The 24,221-nt window shown below is 41.4% G+C and overlaps 1 protein-coding gene and 1 long non-coding RNA gene across 3 annotated transcripts in view; one reads left to right on the top strand and one right to left on the bottom strand.

Moving 5' to 3' along the window:
- LOC140497050 (uncharacterized) overlaps window positions 1–20,375 on the bottom strand; it is a 26,214-nt gene extending 5,839 nt beyond the window's left edge. The window contains exons 1-5 of one of the 2 annotated variants that reach the window (XM_072597573.1): window positions 19,456–19,487; window positions 9,990–10,169; window positions 6,572–6,709; window positions 5,430–5,521; window positions 4,223–4,349 (exon numbers count right to left, since the gene is read on the bottom strand). In XM_072597573.1, the coding sequence (XP_072453674.1) occupies window positions 4,223–4,349; window positions 5,430–5,521; window positions 6,572–6,689 (337 nt within the window). In that variant the 5' untranslated portion in view covers window positions 6,690–6,709; window positions 9,990–10,169; window positions 19,456–19,487. Of the gene's footprint in view, window positions 1–4,222; window positions 4,350–5,429; window positions 5,522–6,571; window positions 6,710–9,989; window positions 10,170–19,455 lie in introns of both variants that reach the window. The other variant, XM_072597572.1, reaches the window with a different exon arrangement.
- Window positions 18,920–24,221, top strand: LOC140497064 (uncharacterized). Its single transcript, XR_011964516.1, has 2 exons — window positions 18,920–19,050; window positions 23,797–24,221. It is a non-coding gene; the product is annotated as an uncharacterized lncRNA (long non-coding RNA).

Raw genomic sequence — 24,221 nt, 5'->3', positions numbered from 1 at the left:
CTGATACTGAGTGAAATGAGCATAGCCAGGAGAACATTGTACACAGTAACAGCCACAGTGTGCACAGACTGTTTCTGATAGACTTAGCCCTTCATGGCAATACAAGGACCTAAAACATTTCCAAAGGACTCTTGAGGCAAAATGCCTTCCACATCTAGAGAAAGAACTATGGAACTGGAACACAGAATGAAGCAGATTATTTTCTCTTGTGTTACGTTTTGTTTTGGTTTGGTTTCTGTCATGGTTTCTCCTATTCATTTTAATTCTTCTATGCACCATGACTAATGTGAAAACATGTTTAAAAGAATGTATGTGTAGAACCCATATAAGATTGCATGCCATCTCAGGGAGGGAAGGAGGAAAGAAGAGAGAAAAAATTAAAGACTTATGGAAGTGATTGTTGAAAACTGAAAATAAGTTAAAAAAAAAACCTGAGGTTCACATCTGTCAATTGGCTAATATGAAAGAAAAAGAAAATAATAAATGTTGGAGGGGATGTGGAAAAATTAGGACACAAATGCATTGCTGATGGAGTTGTGAACTGATCCATCCATTCTAGAGAGTAATCTGGTACTATGCCCAAAGGGCTATAAAATTGTGCAAACCCATTAATCCGGCAATATCACTACTAGGTTTGTATCCCAAAGAGATTAAAAAAGAAAAAGAGAAAAGGACTTATTTGTACAAAAATATTTATAGCAACTCTTTCTGTGGTGGCAAAGAACTGGAAATTAAGGGAATCCTTAATCAATAGGGGAATGGCTGAACAAGTTGTGGTATATGATGGTGATGGAGTCCTATTGTGCTATAAGAAATGATGAGCAGGATGATTTCAGAAAAACCTAGAAAGACTTAAAAGACTAATGTAAAATGAAATGAGCAGAACCAGAACATTGTACACAGTAACAGCAATATTATATGATGAACAACTGCGAATGATTTATCTGTTCTCAGGAAGACACAAGACAATTCCAAAGGACTCGTGATGAAAAATGAGAAAGACCTGAAGGAGTCTGAATGCAGATCAAAACATATTATTTTTCACATTTTTGTGTGCAGTGTTGTTGTTGGGTTTGGTTTTCTTTGGTACATGTCTTCTTTCACAACCTATCATTGAAATGTCTTTTGCATGATTACACATATATAGCTATGAGAGGAAGGGAGGAAGGGGAAGAGGGAGAGAATTTGGAACTCTAAATTTTTAAAAAGGAATGTTAAAAATTCTTTTTACCTATAATTGGGAAAAATATTTTAAAAAATAAAATAAAGCAGAATCTTAAAAAGAGAGAGTAAGTATGAGAACCTCAGAGAAGGACTGTCAGAGATGGAAGTGGGAGAGAGCCAGTCTTGGGATTTTACCAACAATACTTTTAACTGCTAAATCCAATGGTCTATTTCGTCCTAATCACCACAGACTTGTCTCAAGCTGTTAATACTGTCTCTGCCTTCTTCTCCTGGACACCTTCTCTTTCCGTGGTATCCATGTTACTGATCTCTCCTGGTTCTCTGCCCATTTGTGTAATTATTCCTTCTTAGTCACCTTTGTTAGAACACTGTCTTTTGCCTACCCCCTTACTCAATCACACTGTGGAGACTGTGCATTTGAACAATATTACTCTCCTCAAACATTTCCCTAGACCTTAAGGTTGGAAACTTCATAAAAAAACATTAATGGTAGGCCTCTACTAATTCTAAGACATGTACATTGTGTGCTGGTTCCTACATCCTCTCCTCAAGCCAAATCTCTCCAAGTCTACTAGATACGGGTAGCAGACCCATTGCTTTGGTAAACTGAGGATATCCTAGATCATATGCTCTTCCCAAGCAACTATAAATAGCAGTGGTGAATAAGAATCCAGGGGAATGGTTCAGAGATGAGGGCAGTCTCTCAAAACCAAACACCAGTGAAAGATAAGAGGATATGGAGTGAGGAAAATAATCCTAAGCAGTAAGCTGTAAGATTTACCAACTGAGGGAAGAGCGTAGAGGTCACTCGTCTCCAGTTTTCAGGAAGGTCTGAGAGCATGGAGGTTACAAGAAGATAGCTAGGCCTCGTTCCCTAAGCTCAAGGGTTTCCCAGGGGTGTAATGCCAGTTTGCCCCTTGCTTTTATGCTACTTTGGATATTCATAGAGTACAATAAGTCAGTCTGGGGGACCTCCAATTCCCCCAAATATTCATTAACTATAGGAACTACAGTGTACAAGGTGATTATATGGAAAATACAAGGGTTGAAGTTAGAGGTCATACAAAAGTATATGTTTTACTCAATGGATGAGTGGGTTGAGTTATTTTAACAAAATTCCAAAGTAGAAAACGAGGTAGGCTCAGTCAATTTTGTGAGAAATATAGTACCACAGATATTATTGCAGGAGTCAGTTTGACCCTTCTATCTAATTATCACCAGATTAGGGGTTATGTATTGGGGAAAGGTTAAACTTTATGGGAAGGGTAATAAATTGAAAAGTCTAGAAATGTGATAAGTGAAGGATCCCAACTGGAAGTAACGGAAAAAAGAAAGTGAGAAAACCTCCTTCCCTAGCAGGTAGGTAGTCTTAGATTCAGAGGAAGACCCAACACAAAGACATGTCCATGACAAAATCATGATTACAGTATTATTATTAATTGATAATAATAATAAATAATTATTAAAATATTATTACAGTATTACTGCCATACAGGGTCAGAAGGAAATAACAGAGGTTGCAATAAGCTTACTGGCTATCCCATTGGGTTCCTTGGCCCAAGTACATAAGTCAAGAGACTGGACATGTTACGGCCATCAAAAGTCTTAGGCAACTACATTCTGACCAGGCCACAGGGTGCTATAAGGGCCAACAGCTAGACAATTACAGCAGACAGAAGGCTCCACTACTCAACCCTCATCAGAAGAAAGATATACACACAAACAGTAGCACAGGGGCTCATAAGAGACCAAACTTCTCTTGAGTGTAGCACCATGCCAGCATGGAAGAAGGACAGCTAGGCCTGAGTTTACCTGGCAGATTAATTTGTCTTAGTGAGCAGCTGAAAAGTTAATAATCTGTAGGAGAGATCTTGAGGTGATTGATGATAAGACATACAAATTCAGTATTTCACAACAAAGAATCTTTCTGCAGATCAACAATAAACTTAAATGTAGGTCATGTTAAAGTTGATACTACGAAAAACAGAATAGCAAGGACATTGATTCAACTGCTCTACCACCTGAGAGTTAATCAGGGTCTTATGTTCAGTGTGGACAATGAGTTGGTGCCCTCGAGATCGTGCCTCTACCTCAAATAAGAGTATTTGACCAAAAGCTTTTTCTTATGGGATGAGAGACACAAAAAGTGAAGAATGGCTTGGAGCCATACAACGGACTGCTCAGGACCCTGAAGGCAAACAAGTGTATCGCTGAGAACTTCCATTCTCTGAGCCAGCAGTTCCTGAAATACCAAATTCATGAATCTCTGAAGGACTGCAGGGGTGCTGTACAAACTAAATGGCATTACATGACATTAATACAGTTGCTCTTCTCTGTACTTTCTCAAGTGTAGCTAAAGTTTTCTTAAGGCACAAGGACCAGAACTCAATACAACATAATTCCAGTTTGGTAGTAAGACAAAACAAATCTAAGCTGCCTAAAACAATTAAAATGAAACACAAAAGGCTCTTCCATGCTCCCACCTGACTTCATAGACCCCATCTAGTGTCAGAGGTTCTAAGGCAAGTACTTCCTGCTGCCCTTCTCTCCCAACCCTCCTGCCACAATGCCCTCTTCCTTTCCCCATCTCCCAGCCAGACACTGATACCCCTACCCACAACCATGTTAGGAGGGAGCTCAGAATCTCTGCTCCCCTTGGGCCACTCAAGTCCCCCCTGCTCCACCCACCCCTCCTAATGGTTAGAAGTGCGTTGTTTCTCCCAAATAGATGGCAGGTACAGTCTCACTTCTGTATCTGTAGCCATAGCATTTAGTATACATTACTTCTACATTCACTCACCTACTAAAGGGAACATGTTTGAGAAACATTCCCTAACCCTGAGATGCTTACTTCATAGAAGGTTAACTATCACATTTACCCCAAAAAGGAGCCATTGGTCCCACTGAATGTCCAAAAAAATGAATATCCATTTAATAGGCTCCTGGCAGAACACTGAATTTCTCATATTCATAAACAAATGGGGAAAAGAAGAAATACGGTTAAAAATTGTGGAGTAGAACTGGGGAGAATCCTTACCCAATACGATGTCATTCCTGCAGCTCTCCAGCATCATATCCCTGTAGACGGCTCTCTGAGTGGGGTCGGGTTGCCCGCACTCCTCTGGTGTGAGATACATGGTCATATCCTCAAATATCACCGACTCCTAAAACAACAGGGTCCTGCTGCCCTGGGGACAATTCCACCAGGTTGCCCCAGGATGATGGGCAAAGTTGGCAGCAACAGAAAGATGGGGAAGGGCATCTGCAGGAATCAAGGGTTTTGAGGTTGTATGGAGTATCTATTGAATGACTGAAAAGTTTGACCCCCAAACCAAAACGGTACAAAGGAAGGAATACCTAACTAAGAGTTAAGAGATTTGGGTTCTAATAATGACTCTCTCAATAACCTGCTGAAGGACATCACGTAGTTTCTTGCCTGGACATCAGTTTCCCATCCAGAATCATATGATTTCCAAATTATACAAAGCTTTGGCTGCATGGTAGAGTAGATAGAGAGCCAACCTCAGAGTTAAGAAAACACAGGTGCAGGTCCCACCATGGACACATAATGGCCATATGACCTGGTCTGAGTACCCCTAGGCACCTTTCTAAAACTCTAGGTGGCTGATCTGCATTGTAGAGTTTCCTCACCAGGAACTACAAATACCAAAGAAATCACAGATTCTGTTAAAAAAAAAAAAAAAGAAAAAGAAAAGACAGGAAGGAAGGGGTTCCTTAGACATCATCCAGCCACAGGCTCACAGCAATCTGAGCTAGAAAGGACTTCAGGGAACATCTAATCTAAACTATTCATTTTACAGGTGAAGAAAATGATACCCAGAGAGGTTATGTCACACAGGTGTTAAGTGGCAGGATTTGACCTTTAGTCTTCTAACTTCAGATCCAACATTCTTTCTACTACAATGTATTGCCTCCAACCTCCCCATTTTATAAAGAAGGGAACTGAGAACCAGAGAGGAAAACTGACTTCCTTAAGATCATGCAGTTATAATAAGTCAGGATTAGAACCCAGGCCTCTTAATGTAGTCCACTGCTTTTACCAAGTTCATAAAATGGGATAGGGATAATAATACTAGTTTGTAACCATCACCCAAAGAATGGGTCTGGCCTCTTTTGGAGTGAGCTGGAATTCAGGACCCTGGAAAAGACACTACTAGAGAGAGGTGCTGAGGGACGGAGTAAAGGTCATACTAAGGCAACAGGGAAGAAGGACCACAACTTACCTGAGACCTGATCGTCAAGGGTGCTGCTGCCATCACCTGGTCTTCTGAATTCCCCTTGAGGAAAAGTGTGGGAACCTTGGGAGCAGATGGAGCTAAGGAATGAGAAAGGATTCATGAGTAAAAATGTATTCCCAATAAAGATCCCCATCAAGGATCCCCTCTCTCAGATGTCATGAAATAATCACCCAATAGTTAATTAAGTATCCGTAGTAGGTATGTCATTCTTCTAGGTTTTTTAAGACTAAATGAATGAGTGTGATCTACAGTCCACCAATATAGAGAAAGGATTTCTTAGTTGGGGGATTAAATTACCAAAGAGGCCCATGGTGAGACATAATGAGTCAGAGGCTGAGACCTAAAGCTCAAAATTGTAGGTGGTAAGTTTTTTTTCTCTCTTCCTGTTGTTACTCAATCATTTTACTGTTGTGTCTGCATCTTCATGACCTCATTTGAGATTTCTTGGCAAAGATACCACAGAGGTTTGTCATTTCTTTCTCCAGCTCATTTTGCAGATGAGGAACCAAGGCAAACTGGATTCAGTGACTTGTCCAGGGTCACACAACTAGCAAATGTCAGGCCAATTTTGAACTCAGGAAGATGAGTATGCCTGACTTCTAGGTACATCATTCTGTGCACTATGGTGCCATCGACCTGCCTGCTACCACACCCCCAGGCATTCTCTAAGGCCCAATTCTTGGCCTCTTTTATGCTAATGAGAATGAAATCTGTACTGCCAATCACAAACTTTCCATAAAGTAGCAAAAAGGTATTTCAGAATGTTTGTAGGACATAGCTATTGGTTTGTCTACTATCACTTCAAACTCAACTCAAAATCAGTTCCTTCCCTTACCATCTCTCCTAATTCAATCAGTGGCACCACCATTTTCCCAGTAACGCAGGCTTAAAACCTCAGCATTGTCTTTAACTGTTGCCTCAACTTCATCCATTTTATCTAATTAGTCAGTTAACAAAGTCGGTCCTTTGAAATATGCCCCTCTAGATTATAAATCTCTGGTAGACAGAAACTGTCTTACAGCTCCTTAAATCACCCTCAGTGCCCACCATAGTGTTATATTTAACAGGTCTGTATGTCAGGAGCTCAATAAAAACTTGCTGAATAAACAAATGAATAAATGAAGTACTGGATTGTGATTCATAGGAGTCATGGAGCACCATTCTGTCAACATGTTGTGTCTCGAGTGATGAACAGCTGAGAGAAGCCCAGACAGGAGGAGACTCTGCTGCTTGGAGAGCGGCCATTTCTTCATTGTAGCATGAATCTACCGAGAAATCAGGGTGGAAAAATAAGCAACTTTTTTTCAAACATAAGCTATTTGGAGCTAAAATAGTGAAAATACTTGATTTGAATGATTTCTTAAAACATTTAAACATTTATAATTTAACACATGTTAAAAAGCAAAGATACTACCAGGGAATTAAATTCAGTTCAATTTAACAAATATCTATTAAGCATTTATGAGATTCAAGGAATTGAGTTGGATATTAGGAGAGATCCAAAGATAGGGGAGAGAAGAGGTGTACAAAACAAACTAATCCAAATTAGGAGTACTTAAGTTCTGAGGTCTTATAAAGATAGGGAAGGTTTCATAAAGGAAGCATATGACATTTCAGCAAAGCCTTTAAAGAGCTTAGATTTTCAACAGGTAAGCTGAATATGGTGGATTGGGGAGGAGGAGGAGGAGGAGGAAGAGGGAAAGACATTCTAAGCACAGGTCATGATATGAGCAAAGGCAAAGAAATGAGCATATACAGAACCAGTTTGGAGAACATGTTTGGCCAGAACACAGAATAAACAAAAGGGTGTGGTATGAAGAAAGACTGCAGAGGTAGTTTACAGTCAGACTATGGAAAGCGAGGCTAAAGTATTTGTATTTTATTTGGCAGGAAACGGGAAAACACTGAAGGAAAGGAAATTAGGTAGGACGCTGTCACAATAGTCCATATCAGCAAAGTTCGGTGCACGTCTGGTTCTCATGGTTCCAATGAACAACTTGCTCACTGGGAAAGTTCATGGACACAGCTACTGACAAAGTGCCTCAGTAGTACCTCAGAATTGGGCAAGTCCACAAAAGTCAGCAGAGACCTTTCAGCCACTGCTAAGACGAGGCAGTGGAAAGGTTAAGATAGAAGAAGATGAAAGACAGATTTAGTGAAGGGCCTGGAGAAGACAGAATGGAATGGAATGAAGGGTACAGGTACAGAAGCAACCCTTAACAAGGAAGGCCACCTCTCTTCTGACAGCATGGGGAATAGAGGTAAAGACCTAGAAAGGTTTTTAAGCTAAGCACAGGAGTAGGCACTTAAATGCTTGTTGAAGTGAGTCTAATTGAGCTGAGGGAACAATATCAGACCTCATCAGCTGAGAGTATGGGAAGTGGCAGGCAGTCAGACAGAGGATGGAGGGCAGGGGGGTGGCTGACATGGCCTCTCTGGGAAATATGATCAGGAGTAAATAGCATATGAGTAATAGGACTGTTCTACAGCAGGAAGCGTCCAGATAACGTAAGACAGGATCAACTTACTTCTTAAAGACCTCTTGTGTTGCAAATAAAACCTCCAGAGACAAGGTTTCCAGGTCTTATTCATTAACAATTAGGCTAACCAATAATCAATAAATTGATGGTTAGTGGTTTCTCTCCATAACCAAAGACATCAGTGGAGACTCTGAAACACCTTAAATCAGATATGTTTCTTCTGACAGAAAACTCCCCTGACAAGTGAAACTCAACCCTGATGAGTAGATATTTAATGAGAGGATGGGCTAAAAGCCTTCAGCTCCTCCCACTGAGATTACAGGCTAGATCATATGAGACTCGGCAACCTCAAGGCATCTGGGCTGGCCAAACCATTTCCCTCTTGACCTCTCTGGCTAGTTTTCTCTTTCATGAGCTGGGCTGCCCTAAACTCTAACAAAAAGAGACAAGGGCAAGGAGATGTATAACCTCTAACTGGCTTGTTTCCAGAGTAAACAAAATGTTAGGGTCCTAGCCCTTACTTTTATTTAATCTATAAACAAAAATAAGAGTCCCTGCTGGTACTTTTATTTATCCTATAAACAAAAGTACGGGTGATGTCTTAGACTGAGCATTCTGAGCTCGAATTGGTTGATCAGTCACAGTTGGACACTCTAGCATAGTGATGTCATTTTGGTCCTCTTTGAGAACAAAGGATAACAACTAAACAAAGTAAGAGTCCCAGTCCAGGTAGATACCTCAGGGCTGGGATAATTACCTTACTCATTTATACCCTTTAGAGACTGAATGACCTTTTCAGGGATGGGGTCTTAATAAAAACAGGAGGAAAAAGATGAATCACAAATTAATAATTAGTTATTAATAAAATATTATAATATTAATTTATCTCATCTCCAAAGGTAGTACATCCCACTTTGGAACAACTTTGTTAGTAAGTTTGTCCTTGGGGAAGTTAGGTGGCAAAGTGGTTAGAGTGCTGGGTCTGGAGTCAGGAAGATTCATCGTCCTGAGTTCAAATCTGACCACAGATACTTATTAGGTTTGTGACCCTGGGTGAGTCACTTCACTCTGTTTGCCTCAGTTTTCTCACCTGTAAAATGAACTGGAGAAGGAAATGGCAAAAACCATTCCAGTATCTTTGCCAAGAAAACCTCAAACAGGATCACAAAGAGTTGGACACGACAGAAATGACTGAACAACAATAACAAGTTCTTCCTTATATTTAATCTAAAACATATCTCTCTGCACTTTCTACCCATTGTCTCCTGGGGTTAAAGAAGACAAATCCAGTCCCTTTCCTTATGACAGTCCTTCAAACACTTAAGCACACAAACTTCCCCATTCACATCCCCTCTAAGCCTTCTGTACTCCAGGCTCAATATAGTCCTTCCAACCAATCCTTACCTAGTTTTGACTCTTCTTATTCTGATACTACCATCTTGTTCTTTAGTTTACCATGTGGTGCCAGAACTAAACACAATACTCCAAATGTCTGCCTGTCCTGATCAGGGCACAGTATTTAGACATGATCACCAATCTGGGTCTCAGTTTCCATATCTAAGAAATTTCTTTTCTTAAGAAATTAGATTCTTAAGAATTTAAATAATTTCTAAGGTGCCTTCTAGGATCCTGTGACTTGACTTTTTTAGGCCAAAAATGATGTTTTAATTAGTGTGGAATAAGATCACATCAGTCTTTTTTTTTTTTTTGGCTGTCAGGTTATTCATGTGGTGTTTGCATTATATTAAAACAGCCAGCTTTTTTCACACAAATTTCTCCAGTCACATTTGCCCTATTCTGCACTTTCACAGTGATTTATTAATTTAAAAAACCCTAAGCAAAGTATCTGAACATTTATCCCTAATTAAATTTCACACTCCTAGAAGCAGCCCAACGTTCTAACTTGCCAAATCTTTTTTAAATGCTGTCATCAGTCAGTTAGCTAGCCCTACCAGCTCCATCATCTGCAAATTTAATATGTATGCTCATATTAAGTAAGGCAGTACAGTCAGTGGAAAGGTGCTGGATTTAAGGGTCAGAGTACCTGAGACAAAATCAAACAGACCTGATTCTTTCACCTCCAACCTTTATGACCTTGAGCAGGTGATATCTCCTCCCTAGAACTCAATCCTCTTCCTCTTTAAACTGAGGTGATGGCACTAGATGATCTCCAAGATTCTTTCAAACTCCAGCTTCTAAGTAGATCAAGTCAGTAAAGTTTTCTACTTCTCTCCAGAAACACTCCCTAGCATGGATGAATGAAAGAAACAGATGGGGAAAGTTAGCATTCTAGTCAATGAGATTACCAAGCGTATAGAGGGAGAAAAGGAATCAAATCAGAGTTTTGGAGGAAGAAGGGGGCACTTACAAGGGGAGGGAAGGACCAGGGTGAGAAAACACCTGAGCTAAATCATGAAGACAGAACAGGCTTCTGGGAGGCAAGGAGGAGGAAGCTGTGTGCTACAGACAAGAGGAACAACTTGCAAAGCACAGAGAAGTATGTCAAGAAGTAATATGAGAAAAAGCTAGAAAGATAGGGTGAAACCAGGTTTCTGAGAGACCTAAATGCCAGGCTGAGGAGGTAGTGTTTTATCAGAAAGGCATCTCTGGAGGTATTTCTGGAAGGGAAGTAAAATAGTCAGTGGATGATAAGAAAGCAAGTTCAAGTTTAGTCTTTCTAAATGTTTAACAGTGAAAGGCATAGGACAGAAAGGACAACAGCTTGAGCGAACTGCAACGAGCCAGTACAGAAACAGAATATACAGGAAAATACAGGTGAAGAAGGTGAGTGCTAGATGGAGCAAGGTCCAAAAGGAAACTGAAAAAGAGAGAATGGGGCAAGGTGAAGGGGTTAGCAATTAGACAAAATGCATTCCAGCCCTCTATCCCAAGACCACAAGTACCCTTGGTCTGCATCACTGTCAATAGGATAGAGATCTTGTCTCATCTCTTTCTTTCCCTACCTAACAAGCATTGGGTTCTCAGATACTAGTGGTGGCTCCAAAAGAAGAGGTTAAGGTGGGAGACAGGAGACTGTGGAAGGCCGGGTCCTGGTTTAAACACTCAAAAACTTCCCAGCACAGGTTTACATTCTGATTACATGCTCTCTTTTCTTTTAAAGGCCCCAAACATTTATCTCCTTTCTTAACTTTCCAGTACTACCATCTATGGCTTTAGACCAGGGTTTCTATTCTCTCCTAGTATACTGTGGAAACAATGCCATCCTACGGAGTTTCTCTTAACCTCCTATTACTGAAGTAAACATAGGGTCCATCTGAGGTTTCTAAGGATTTTTGCAGACAGTAATAAACATTCTTTCCTGTGCTACCAATTTCTTTCTTTTTTTAAACTTGGGCCTGGTAGAAAATGACAAAATAAAAAACAGATGATGGAGGACCTTTGTTCATGGGAGGGCATTCATACACATAAGTGGGACAACTTTAAACCCGGCACTGCAGAACACAACAAAAATATTTATGGAGATTCCCTAAAAGTCCACAAGATGGGGATGTTCCCCACTTGAAAATAATGACTGTACCCTTTAAAATGAGAGCTTGGCTTCAGGACACTGTCTCAACCTGATTTTCATCCTTTTTCTCTGGCTATCCCTTGACCACCTTCCCTTTCTCTTCTCACTTCCTAAATGTGAACCTACTCTGAGGTTTACTTCTCAGCTGTCCTTTCTTCTTCCTCTATACTATATTCCATGGAGATGTCATCCATTTCCATAGCATCACAATGATAATCGCCAAATCTCCATCCCAAGCCCCAATTTTCAATTCAACAAACACTTATTAAGCATCTATCGTACTTCTCTAAGCCATTGTGCTAAGTGTCGAAGACCCAAAGACAAAATAAAAAGTCCATGACCTCAAGGAACTTACATTCTACTGGGAGGTATAACATCTAACTAGATATGTACCAGATAATTTGAGGAGGGAAAGAACATTAACTAGGACATAGTAGGTGTTAGGGACACAAAGACAAAAAATGAAATAGCTAGGATGATCAGGAAATGTGTCCCTAGAGGGTGGCACCCAAATTATCCTTGAAGGAAACTAAGGATCCCAAGGGGCAAAGGTAAGGAGGGAAAGCATTCCAGACATGGGGCACAGGTTGTATGTGCATAGTCAAGAGATGGAATGCCCAGCTCTGGAAACAGCAAGTAGGCTAATCTGGCTGACACAGAAACTGTAACAGAGTAACAGGACATAAATATGGAAAATAAGTTGAAGCCAAACTGTAGAAGGCTTTAAGTGTCATGCTGAGGAGTTTGAACCATGCTCTAATAGGGCACAGAGGGGAAAAGCAAGGAGGTAGGACTAGGCAACAGGAGCTGGAGACTTCCCAGAGAAGATTGCCTGGGCTAAGCTGCCACTAAGCTGGCTGACTTCCTCAGAACAGGCATCCAGGGCTGCTGCTGCCAACACCCAAACTCAGGGAATACTGCTGATTTTAAGGGACCAGTATGATTTCTGTAACCTCCTATAACATCTGAAGTACCACCCTAGCTGCCTTCCCTCTGGGAACTGCATCAGAGAAGTTGTGGTACTTGTGTTCCTGAGGTGATATGTATGTTTCCATGTATGTGATACCTGGGAGTCAGGTGCCAAGAGGGAGAGGCTGAGATGACAAAACCTGGTCTATCTCAGAGAATGCTGCACCCCAGAAAACCCTCTCTGTAACGGTACCTCAGGACCAGCACATTCACTGGCAACAGGACCCTGGAAATGTATCAGAGGTTCAGCAACCTAAAAACCAAGCCCAGAACATGGCAACTATCTGGAACTGGTTTTCCCCTTCTCTTTATCTGATCTTCTAGACTGGGTGGAGGGGGGGGGGGGGAAGGGTGGTACGGAACCTGTGGCCTTCTAGGTCCTTGGGTGTGGTCTTCTGACTGAGTCCAAGTTTTATAGGGAAAATTCTTTTATTAAGGGATTTGTTCTGTGAAGTTTGGATTCAGTCAAAGGGCCACACTTGAGGACATAAAGAACCACATGTGCCCTTGAAGCTGCAGCTTCCCCACCCCTGTTTCATACCAACTGACCCAGGTTAGAATATTTATCAAAATGAACTTTAAAATAGCATTCAATCTTATCTGCAAACCACAGGGTGCTTTATAGAAATAGCCATCCAGATGAAACAGAGGCATTTTAAGTTCATAGTCTATAGCTCCCTTCAGATTTCAATGTGCCAGCAGTCTTCCAGAAGTTAACAAATTCCAGCTTTCAAGACCTTTCTCGGCTGCAAGGTGGAAGTCTACGTCAGTGATATCTTAGTTTATTCCTGGGATGCCAAGGAGCTCATGCAGTTGAGTCTGGACCATTCTTGATCTTGATCACCTATGACAAGAGTTTTTTTCAAAGCCCTAAAAGAGCCAGTGGGAATGAGAGTCGATATTGTTCCTGGAGCACATTACAGGGAGAGTGGAAATGAGAAGACACTCACACAAGGTAAAGAATAGTATAAGCAGAGAATAATGGCCCCGGGATCTTTTGGGTACTTGTTTATTACTAGTTTTCCACACTGACAGCGCCTCTGCCAACAATCCTCAATCTCCTATGGTGGAACAACAATTTAAAAACTGATAAAGTAGTTCCCAGACTCTCAACTTCCTTTTATCATAGAGATAAGTGCTTCAAATGTCAAAATGGCAGCAGACCTCTCAAAGGACAATTCATTCTCTGACTTATCTATTTTTATCAAAAGTTGCCACTAGCAAAAAAGAACTATACCATCTCTATCAAGGGTTCTTAAGTTTGGGTGCACAAAATTTTTTTTTAAACAGTTTGAGAACTGTATTTCAACATAATTAGTCTTCTTAGGAATCCTATGTATTTTATTTTATACATAAAACAATACTCTCAGGTTTCTATAGGCTTCCTCAGACCGCCAAAGGGATTCATTACACAAAAAAAGTTAAGGACCCCTGATCTAGGTGAAGGGGCGCATCATGAGTCAAATCAAAATAAAAGCATGCAGACATCATTTGAAGAGTCCAGCATTCCTCCCATCATTATACATATTAATTATAAAAAATATGGAACACCCACACACCACCCACAAGATCCATGAGCAATCTTTTTCTGTCAGATTAGTTTTTTCATTTTTTTATCTCCCAGTCCATAGCAACCAACAAACAAAATAGAATGTGGGTCCTTGCTAACCAGCCAGGTGGGGAACTTCACACTAACCCAAATTTGGCCCAGCATGTTGAATCTACTATGTTAATAACAAGCCCAGACTGCTTAAACCAGTCCCAGCTGTCTACACTCTGAACTGACTCAGCCTCCTCATCATAAGGACATCACTGCCCACAAAGGACTCACAATACTACAGAAGAGATAAAGACGTATAACTACAACTGTAAGAATAAGACACCATGCGATAAGGAACACAAAAGAGGTACAAAGTCACAGAGAACTTCAAGCAAAATCAGTTCTAGTAGGAAAGCAGCATTTGAGCTTCGCCTTAGAAGACAAATAGAATTTCAAGATATGAAGGTCAACCAGTAGGGGTGCTGTACGTGGAGAGAACAGTATAAGCAAAGGCGTGGAGATGGATGGAAAGTTCAGGTATATTCAGAACTAAGTAATCAAGTTCCGTTTGAGGAAAGGATTCCTCTAGGAGAATGCTGGTAAATAAAGACAGAAAGGAAGTCTGGATCCAGTTTCGGAGCCAGATTAGGGAGTCTGAACTTGACTCAGTAAGCAATGAGTAGTCAATAAAAAATTTATAGCAATAGTGTGCAGGGGTGGGGAACCTATACCTTGAGACCACATGTGGCCCTCTAAGTCTTCAAGTGTGGCCCTTTGAATTCAAACTTCACAGAACAAATCCCCTTAATGAAAGGATTTGTTATGTAAAACTTGGACTCAGTTAAAAGGCCACATCCAAGGACCTACAAGGCTACATGTGGCCTGGAGGTTGTAGGTTTCCCACCCCTGCTATAGAAAATGACTAGAATGGGTTTAGACTAGAGGCAGAAACCTCAGTGACGAAAATATGACAACAATGTAGGCATGAAAAGCTGCATGATGGTTCTAAGGAAAATCAGGTGCCAAAGACAGTGTAACAAATTAACAGAATTTGATGTCTTACTGGATGTGAGGTACAAGGGAATGGCTGGGCTCAAAGATGATTCTGATATTCTGAGCCACAGTGAAAGGTAGTGCCATTAACAGACAGAGGATATTATCTTACCACTAACACTCAATCTCCACCAAGCTAATTTGTGTTAAATGACTTTCAGACATTGGAGGCAAAGGTGGGCTCATTAAAGTGCTTCCTTCCAACTGTCAAATCTGTGCTTTGCTGTGTGGGGCAAAAACTAACTTTGTCACACAGGAGACTTGTTCCCAGAGGACCTGGTTCCTGAGGATATATTATAGACAAGCACGGAATCACAGAAATTTAGCACTGGGAGGGACATAGATACCAGTTGTCACTTGTTTCAGGAAGGCAAAGCAAAAATGTTCCCAACCTTTCTATTTATGCCCCCTCCCCTTCCTTTTCTCCTCCTTCACTCCCTTTTTTCTTCCCTTCTTTTTGTGGTCTCAGTTAAGCATATACATTTTCATAGCAAGCACCTCGCCTCCCCCTATTCCTGTGTGTCATTCAAAATGTATAATACAAATGTTCCTCATCTAAAAACAAAATATGCAAATTTAAATTTACCAAATAGATAAATTGGGAGTTAATCCCTTTTACTTAAAAAGGATCCACATTTGAGTTCTCTAAGTATGGAATTTGCTTTCTGGATTTAAAAGTTTCTGAAGAACAAAACTGAGTTTTATCATGAAACAGAATTTTTACTTTCCTGGAATATATTTACTACGTAGTCTAAGGACTTACACTTGCAAGACTGCTTGCTTTGTAAATGAATAATTCATGTACTGAGAAAGGGATACCAAGGTTTTAGGTATCTCATCCAGAACACAGGATAAATCTTGAATCTACTTTGGTGGACAAGAAGGATACAAAAGATGGCATAGTAGAATGGGAAGAATATTGGACTTGGAATTAGACTTGGCAAAACTCTTGTTCAAATCCCATCAGCCTTCACTTACTATGATTATCCACGTGATCAAAGGCAAGTCACTTAACTTGCTCTCACAAATTGTTTTGGAAATCAAATATGACTAGGGAGGTATAACTCTACAGAAACATAAGCTGTTATGAATACTACTGCTGTTGAGGAAGCCATGGTAAGTTAGGAGAGGAGGGAAGTCAAGGCGAGTAAAGGCAGATATTATTATAGAAAATCGCAAAACTTTCTTAAACTTGGAAGGACTTAAAGATCTTCTAGTATGACCTTCTTATCATATAGGTACTTCTACCCTAGCAGACCTTTCTAGACCAAATTATTCCTGCCTCCATTGACTACAGTCACACCAATAGTGATTAAGCTGTTTGCTATCTTGGAGAGAGGGGAAGGCCTGGAAGAAGGGAGAAAATCTTATTTAAAAATCAAAATTCAAAATCTTATTTAAAAAACAAATGTTGAAAACTATCTTTACATGAAATTGGAAAAAAAAAATACCATTTACAAAAAAATGAAAGGAAAAGAAAAAGTGGTCCAGATGTTTGACTTGAGGCAAGGCCCTTAAACTGTCTGGTCCTCATTTGGAAAATAATGAGATTAGATAGATGATATTAGAAAATGTGGGCAGCTCCCTCCTGAGATTCTGGTGTATTAGCTACATTAAAATAAACTTACAATCAAAAATATACATTCTGATATATTCTGGAAGTCAAGGAGTTAAGTTTCCCCAGGTCTGCCACTAATCCTGTGACTTTGGACACATCCTTTGACCTCTCTGAGTCTGGTTCCCTATCTCTGAATCAAAAGTTTTAGCCTAAATCAGGGGTGGGGAACCTGCATGTGGTCTTCTAGGCCCTTGGGTACTGCCGTTTGACTGAATCCAAGTTTTACAAAACAAATCCTTTTATTAAGGGCATTTGTTTTGTGAAGTCGGGATTTAGGCAAAGGGTAGCACTTGCGGACCTAGAGGGCCACATGTATCCTCCAAGATGCAGGCTCCCCACCTCGGGCCTAAATAATTTCTAAGGCCCCTTCTATATCGAGGATTCTGCAACTCAGCTTTCAAGTTTCAATTCCTCTGGGAAGTCTATCTTTATTTGAACCAGACCCTTAAGAGCTGAACGAGACCCTTAATGATCATTCTAAAAACAATTCTCATTTTATAGACAGAAAAACTGAAAAGGAGAAAGTAAAAGAAACTTGCCCAAGGTCAGTCCAAATGCATCTCTTCAAGGAGAGTCAAAAAAGACAGGCCTACAAAGTGAAACACTAAGGCTTTTTTGGTGGGGAGGATTGGGGGGATGAGGGGAAGAGGTGAGACAGAGGACAGCGAAAGGAACATCACAGAAAATGAGCTAGAATGCTCAATAAATGTCTGATGGTAACGAAATGAGGAGAGGGGATTTCTCCACTGGAAAAATGGATGTGGCTACTGTCCAATTTTTCCTCTGCTTCACCTTCAAAAAAAAAAAGGGCTTGGGAGGAATAAAGGAAAAACAAAGATCTGAATCTTTGGTTAGTCAAAGAGAAAGTGCAGGGGAGAAATTCACAGGTTCTGTGCTCCTGAGGTTCCCGCTCTCTTCCCCTCGCCCCCAAAGTATGACTACGTGTGACTTTTATTAATGATCAGAACCCAGCACACTGCTGCAGACAACAGAGAAACGAGGTCTGTGCCCCGAGATTCATTCATTATGGTTTCTGGCCTATCAAAGAGAACGGCAAAACTGACTCAGAGAAGGACTACCATGAACCCGCCAAGGAAGTCCAGTGCTTGCCTCTTCAGAGCTGAAGATGCATTTATTAATGCTACTGCATTCTGTGGCCGTCCTCTCTCAGGGTGAGGGGCCTCTTGTAAAGGCTATGGCAGTTATAAGGCAAATGATCCAAGTCATCTATATGAAACTTCTCTCAAGCTTCAAACAGCACTCTCTGATGCACTTATCATGTATTAGTTTGTCTTAGCTGTCATTATTCATCATGTCATGTGCTCCAGTTCAATTAAACAATTATTGAATGTACTAGGGGCAAGCACCACGTTGGGTGGAGATAACATGAACAATAAAATGACAGAGCGCCTACCCTGAAGCAGTTTTCCATCTACCGGGAGTTAGGGGAAAACAAGACATTCACAAAAAAATGTATGCTATAAGGTACAAGAAAAGAGAGATCCACATCAAGTGCTCCAAGAAAATCTGATGAGAAATTACTGGGGCAGACAAGCAAAGACCTCAGGCGCAGGGGCAGTGTCTTAACGAAACTTTGTGGTGCCCCAGCACAGTGCTCTGGATTTAATAAATTTTATTGACTTAGTTTTTTAGGGTTCCAGTTCTCTCATGTGGACAAGTCATTTCCACTTCTCCAAGTCTCAGTCTCCCTAATTGTAAAAGAGGGGATTGGATGAGACGGTGTCTAGCTCTTCCCATCTCGGACATTCTAGAATCTAGAAACTGAACAAAATTCTGCTAAAAGTCACCAGGAGAGAAGAGACACCAAATGAAAGAAAATCACCCAGGAGGGCAAGTTAGATTAAAAAAAAAAAAGATATGTTAAGAGCCCAAAGGAACGTGGAAAAAAGGCCAATCTTTAAAAATAACATCTGTATGTATAGATATATATACAGATATATACACAGGGGGTAAAATTCAAAATGTCAGAGCAAGAAGGTACTTTACAGATCATCTCATTCTGCAGGGCAGGAGCGGCTTGATGACGTAGGGCTCAGAAAGACCTGATATTGACACTGAGTAGCTGTGCCACCTTGGGCAAGTCCCTTAAACTGGGATCACCTTCCTCACCAGGAAAATGGGGGTAAGAGCAGCATCCCCCCACCGACAGGGGGGCTTGGAGAAATAATAGGTAAATATGCACGTACTCTACACACGCTACTTTCACACGCCACCATTTACAAGAGAGTTTAAACTCGGCGTCGTGGCCAGGGCCGGCCCCTTCCACCAGTCTGGGGCACCGCAAGGAGCGATGTCGCCTGGAAAGGGGAGAGGGCTGGCTGGGGCACTGAGACACGCCGTTCCTTTTATTTTGTTTTCACTGTAAATAATTTTCCACGTCTGGAACTCAAAAAAAAGTAAGTATTTTTTTTAAAGGAGCGCTATACGGAAAAATGTTTTGGTTGGCAGGACTGGGGGAGGGGCGGACTTTGCTTTTAAACGTTAATACCGCACCCAGGCGAAAACAATAACATACGCTATTTTCGATTAAAATTAAGTGAATTTTCCCAACCCCTGCCCCCCGCGGGCCCAGGTCCTGACGCTGCGGCAGCGGCGCGAGGATGAAGGGTCCTGGGTTCTAGTCCGGGCCTCAGTTTCCCCCTCTGTAAAATGGGCGGTGTTGACAGTCGGTGGTCCGGGTCAGTTCGGGGTAAAAGTGAAATAGAAAACGAGCCATCGGACCGGCCGCCCCGAGAGAGGGGAGCCGGGACACCGGGGTCCGGGTCCCAGGCGGCCCTGCCCCGCCCCCGCCTCACACTCACCCGAGCCCGGAGAGGACCGCGGAGCTGCCTGCCGCCGGAAGTGAGGGCCTGGGGAGAGCAGGCGAGGCGTGCGTACGGGCGGCGCTCCCTCCCCGCGGGCACGTGGTCCGGCCTCTCTAGGACACCGCGGAAGACTCCCCGTCTCGATGGTGCTCTACCTCCCAAGTGCGGTCAGGCCTAGAAGAGAGCCTGAGAGTGGGAGAACGTGGGAGCACAAGGGAGGCTCTTAGAGAGAGCTGGAAGGGACTTTAGAGGCCACGCTAACGCGAGCGCTTCATTTCATAGACTGGAAACTGGAGACCAAGAGTGATTAAGTGGCTTGTCCAGGTCAACGCCTTCTGGCCAGCTCTTTGAAGGCTGGCCCTGTTGGCCTCTTGTCCTTGTGTGGACAGCGCAGTCCTTAGCAAAGGCTTTTGGAGCTAGGTTTTGAGAATGAGAGGACCAGGAAGGTGGAAAAAAAGGAAGGACTGCAGAGGAAAAGGCTTGAAAACAAGGGCTAAGAAGCCCTGATCTAGTTAGGAATAGGAAGGAAATTCTCAGTTTTTCTGGAGACACTCTACCTCACTAGCTAACAATAGCTAGCATCTGTTAGCTCTAGTCTCATTTTTTTCTTCACAGCAATCCTGTGAGGGAGGTCCTATTATTATTTCCACTTTTTAAATGAAGACACTGAGGTTTAAGTGACTTGCCCACCATTACACAGCTCCTATGGGTCCAAAATAAAATGTGAACTCACGTCTGTGACCTGCAGAACCAGTATTCTATGTACTGAGCCTTGTGGCTTGTGATGCTGGGAGCAGATTGTACTAATGGCCTGCAGGGTGAGTCATGAATTGCCATTCTGTATGTGTGCCCTGATCACATGTGTTCCTCTCTGTCTCTCTGTTTCTCTCTCTCTCTCTCTCACACACACACACACACACACACACACACACACACACACACACACACACACTCCCTAAAGGAGCTGCTCTGGGTTAGAGTACTCTCTGGGTTCCCATTCATACAAAATCAGAACTTTTATATGTGTACATATATATATATATATTTCCCCCCTACATCTAAGAAAGTGAGAGTGCTAGAATCCTTACCCATACAACCCATCTAAATATTTGCTTTTACTTTTTAGCCAGAGGACACAAATTAATTCAAAGGAAAGGCATTTAATAAAATGGCATAGTAAGAAAAGTAACAGTAAAACATGTTCCTCCTAACCCAGAGCACACTTGCACACTATCAGTTGGAGGAGTGGCCATAGCTAGAGCACATTCATGGAAAAGGGCACATGTAAGGAAAATATGTGATCAGGGCACATGCCTAGAATGGTCATTCATGCCTCCCACACTGCAGGTCATTACTATCATTTATTCACATCATCACAAGGCTTCTACTGGGTATGCTTTCCACTGGTATGTCATGCAGAGTCTGACAGGTATAGAGTCTCTGATGGGTGGGTGTTTATGGTCTATAATCCCTGCTGGATGTTGTTCCTTACTAGTCTCATGTGGCCACTGATGGTGCAACATGGTCACATCATAGTTTGCTGTGGTGCAACATGGTCCTATCATAGTTTGCTGTGGTGCAACATGGTCCTGTCATAGGTTGCTGTGGTGCAACATGGTCCTATCATAGGTTGCTGCCAGCTATGGCTCCATTAAACAGAAAATTGTGGGACTTCTCTCTCCTTCTGATTTCTGACTTCAACTGGAGTTCTCAACTGAAGGTCTAGCTCTACCTCATAAGTGAACTCTGCCATCTCTCTTTTGGCTTAAAGCCTAGAGGCTTATCTTACACCATTTAGGAAGGTAGTGCATCATCATCAGATTGTAGAAAAACAAACTCTTAGTGGTTTTTTTCTCCGGTAAGGAAAATCAATGGATTTTAGAGGTAGACTTAGAAGAAACCTCAGCAGTCATCTAATTTAACCCTCTTATTTTACAAATGAGGAAAATGAGATCCAAAAATGTTAAGTGACTTGCTGGAGGTCATATAGGTAAGTGGCAGAACTGGGATTACACCTCAGATTCTGTGATCCCAAATTCATCACTCTTCACTACACCATGCTATTTCCCTTGGCTGAAATAGGTATGTTTTCTCCTTATTACCTTGGGGCCAAGGCAACAAGAATTTATTAAGCACTTACTGCATTGTGCTAAGCACTGTCTTTATAAAAGTAGAAAGATGGTCACTGCCTTCAAGGAGTTCACAATCTAATACACAAAAGCAAACTAGAGACTGAAACGTGGAGAGAGGAAATGTAGCCAGACGGAGGCATGGTTTTGAAATCCAGAAAATTAGAAACATAGCCAAGAAAGTAATAAAGATTAGTTGGGCTTCTTCACAATATGGAGCCCTAAGGAGGAACTCACTAATGGAAAAAGGGGGCTGGGACACCACAAGGCTGTTCCAGAGTGAGTAGGCTGCAGGGATGTTCCGTTGAGATTGCACATAAGACAAGGTGTTGAAATCCAGAAAGTCAGAAGCATAGCTAGAAGGGGAAAGTTCATTAGTACATAGAACAACTACTCAGTCAAGTAGTGTCACCTGACTTTAAACCTATTTTAAAAATTTTTTTAAATTTTATTTTATTTTTAATTTATGAAATAAAACAGGCATTCTATAACTTAGTAGAAAAAAGATTTTTGCCCATGAAACTCAACCTATTATGTACGACTTGCTGTTCCTTTTAAATATATAATAAAGTAAACATGTAAATTTTTTTTTCTTTCCTTTTTCTCTTGGGGGGAGGGGGACAACGATACATCAAAAGGAACTGAAAATCTTGAAGACAAAGATGGAGGGGGGTAGGAGTAGACACCTAAAGGTGATGAAGAAGAAGGGGGTCAGGAACTAAGCAGGGAGAGGAGTATATATAAGATCAGAAGAATACCTGTAGACAGATAAGCACAATAAAACTGGATTTCAGAAAGGTCTTTCATGGATCACCCACCATGTGTCCTGATAGCCCATAGGTATTATATCCCAAGAGAATTTTAATTTATGGTCTCTGCTTTTTGAGCCATCTGGTTCAAATTCAAAGGGGGAACAAGGAGAAACAGATTCTGGTACCTTTCCAACAAAAAGAAACAACTTTGGGGTCATATCAATCCCCCACATCAAAGGACACAGAAAAAAATTGGCTATGATTTGTAGACTTTTGGGGGTTGACAGCTACATGTCAAATTATAAGAGACCAAGAAATGGACAGACTTGAAGAAATGGAGGTGACAACTATGAATGATGCTTTTTGTGAAAGGGAGAAGAGATACAGAACAATATCTTAAGGTAATAGCAAGATAAAATGAAACCTTTTTAAGGATGAGGGAGACCTGCTTAAGTTGATTGGTGTCAGAGAGTCAACAGCTAAGAAGAGACTGACGATGCGAGAAGGATGCTTAAAAAGCATTAAGTTAAAGGGTTAACTTCAGGAAGGCCACTTCATAAGTAAGTAGAGCGAGGGAGAAGACAAAACACGTTGATGTTGAAAGAATTTGAAATAGAGCATTTAGAGTGAAATGGAGAGTTCCTGATGGATGACTTCAATTTTCTTTGTATGTTGGTAGGGCAGACTCACAAATCACACAATTCCTGAGGCATAGCTACACAGTCAAGAAACCGTTCATCTGAAAAAGATGGGAGGGATTTTAGTGTACTACAAGCTGAATATGAGACTACAGTACAACATGGCAGCCAAGAAGGGAATGCAACCTAAGGCTTAAGGGAGCTCAGGGACTGTCCCTAGTTATTTGTTGTGTTAATATGTCCTAATGAAAAGTTTTACTATTTGATTTATGTTTCCTAGCCTGTTGGTAGATAATGCACAAGGTGGACCTTCAAGGAGTATTTGTCTTAATGTTGATTTTACATATTACCCCCTCCCCCTCCAGCGAACCCACCATATTGAAGCGTTTACATGACATAGTATGTGGAAGGTACCTCAATCAGTCAATACACACTTATTTGAATTGTCTTAGGAAGATTTTGAAGATCACCAGGCAAGATGAGTACCCAACACCTGAGGTCCTTTGTCCAGCTGAACTGCCAAGCACTCAAACTCTATGGCACAGATCATAACTTCAATGAGCTAGCCACATTGTTTGAATGCCAAAACAGTATTTTACAGAGAACTCACACTAGGCAAGAGATCACAAAGCAGCAGACACCATATTGACTGTTCCTCAGCCCTTTCTGAAGCCATACTGACTCTCAGGTAAATGACCATCTTCCAGGTGAAGGATCAGCCTATGAAGGAGAACTCTAGCAAGAATCTTGCTAGCAATGACTAAGAGAGAGAGACTCCTGTAATTGCTACAGGACACTCTATTTCATTTACCTTTATAGAGATGAAAATGGAAGCATCCTGGACCTCCTTTGCCATTTAACCCAGAAGGTTTCAATAAGCCTTTGGATAAGCAGTGGACCCCTTGCCTTGTGAATTTCAACTGGAATAAAATCAGCACCAGGCACTTCGCCACATGAGAGGAGCCCAATGGCATTCAAAACTTCAATTGGAAGTTCAGCTAGAGAGGGAGTAACTTCAACCTGAGGTAAATGGTGAATGGTCTCAGCATTGATTGATGATGGTCTGTTGAGAATACTATGGAAGTATTCAGCCCTTCTCTACAGAATCACATCCTTATCACTAATAAATGTGTCTCCATCAGCCACATAGTTGAAGTGTACCATGAGTCTTTGACCTTTAAATAGCCTTCAGGGCATCATGAAAGCGCTTTGAATTGTTATCATGAATACAAAACTGAATTTCA

The sequence above is a fragment of the Notamacropus eugenii genome, chromosome 3 (genome assembly GCF_028372415.1).
Source record: "Notamacropus eugenii isolate mMacEug1 chromosome 3, mMacEug1.pri_v2, whole genome shotgun sequence".
Taxonomy (NCBI): domain Eukaryota; kingdom Metazoa; phylum Chordata; class Mammalia; order Diprotodontia; family Macropodidae; genus Notamacropus; species Notamacropus eugenii.
Note: the sequence above shows the minus strand (reverse complement) of the source record. Positions and strands in the feature narration are given on the sequence as shown.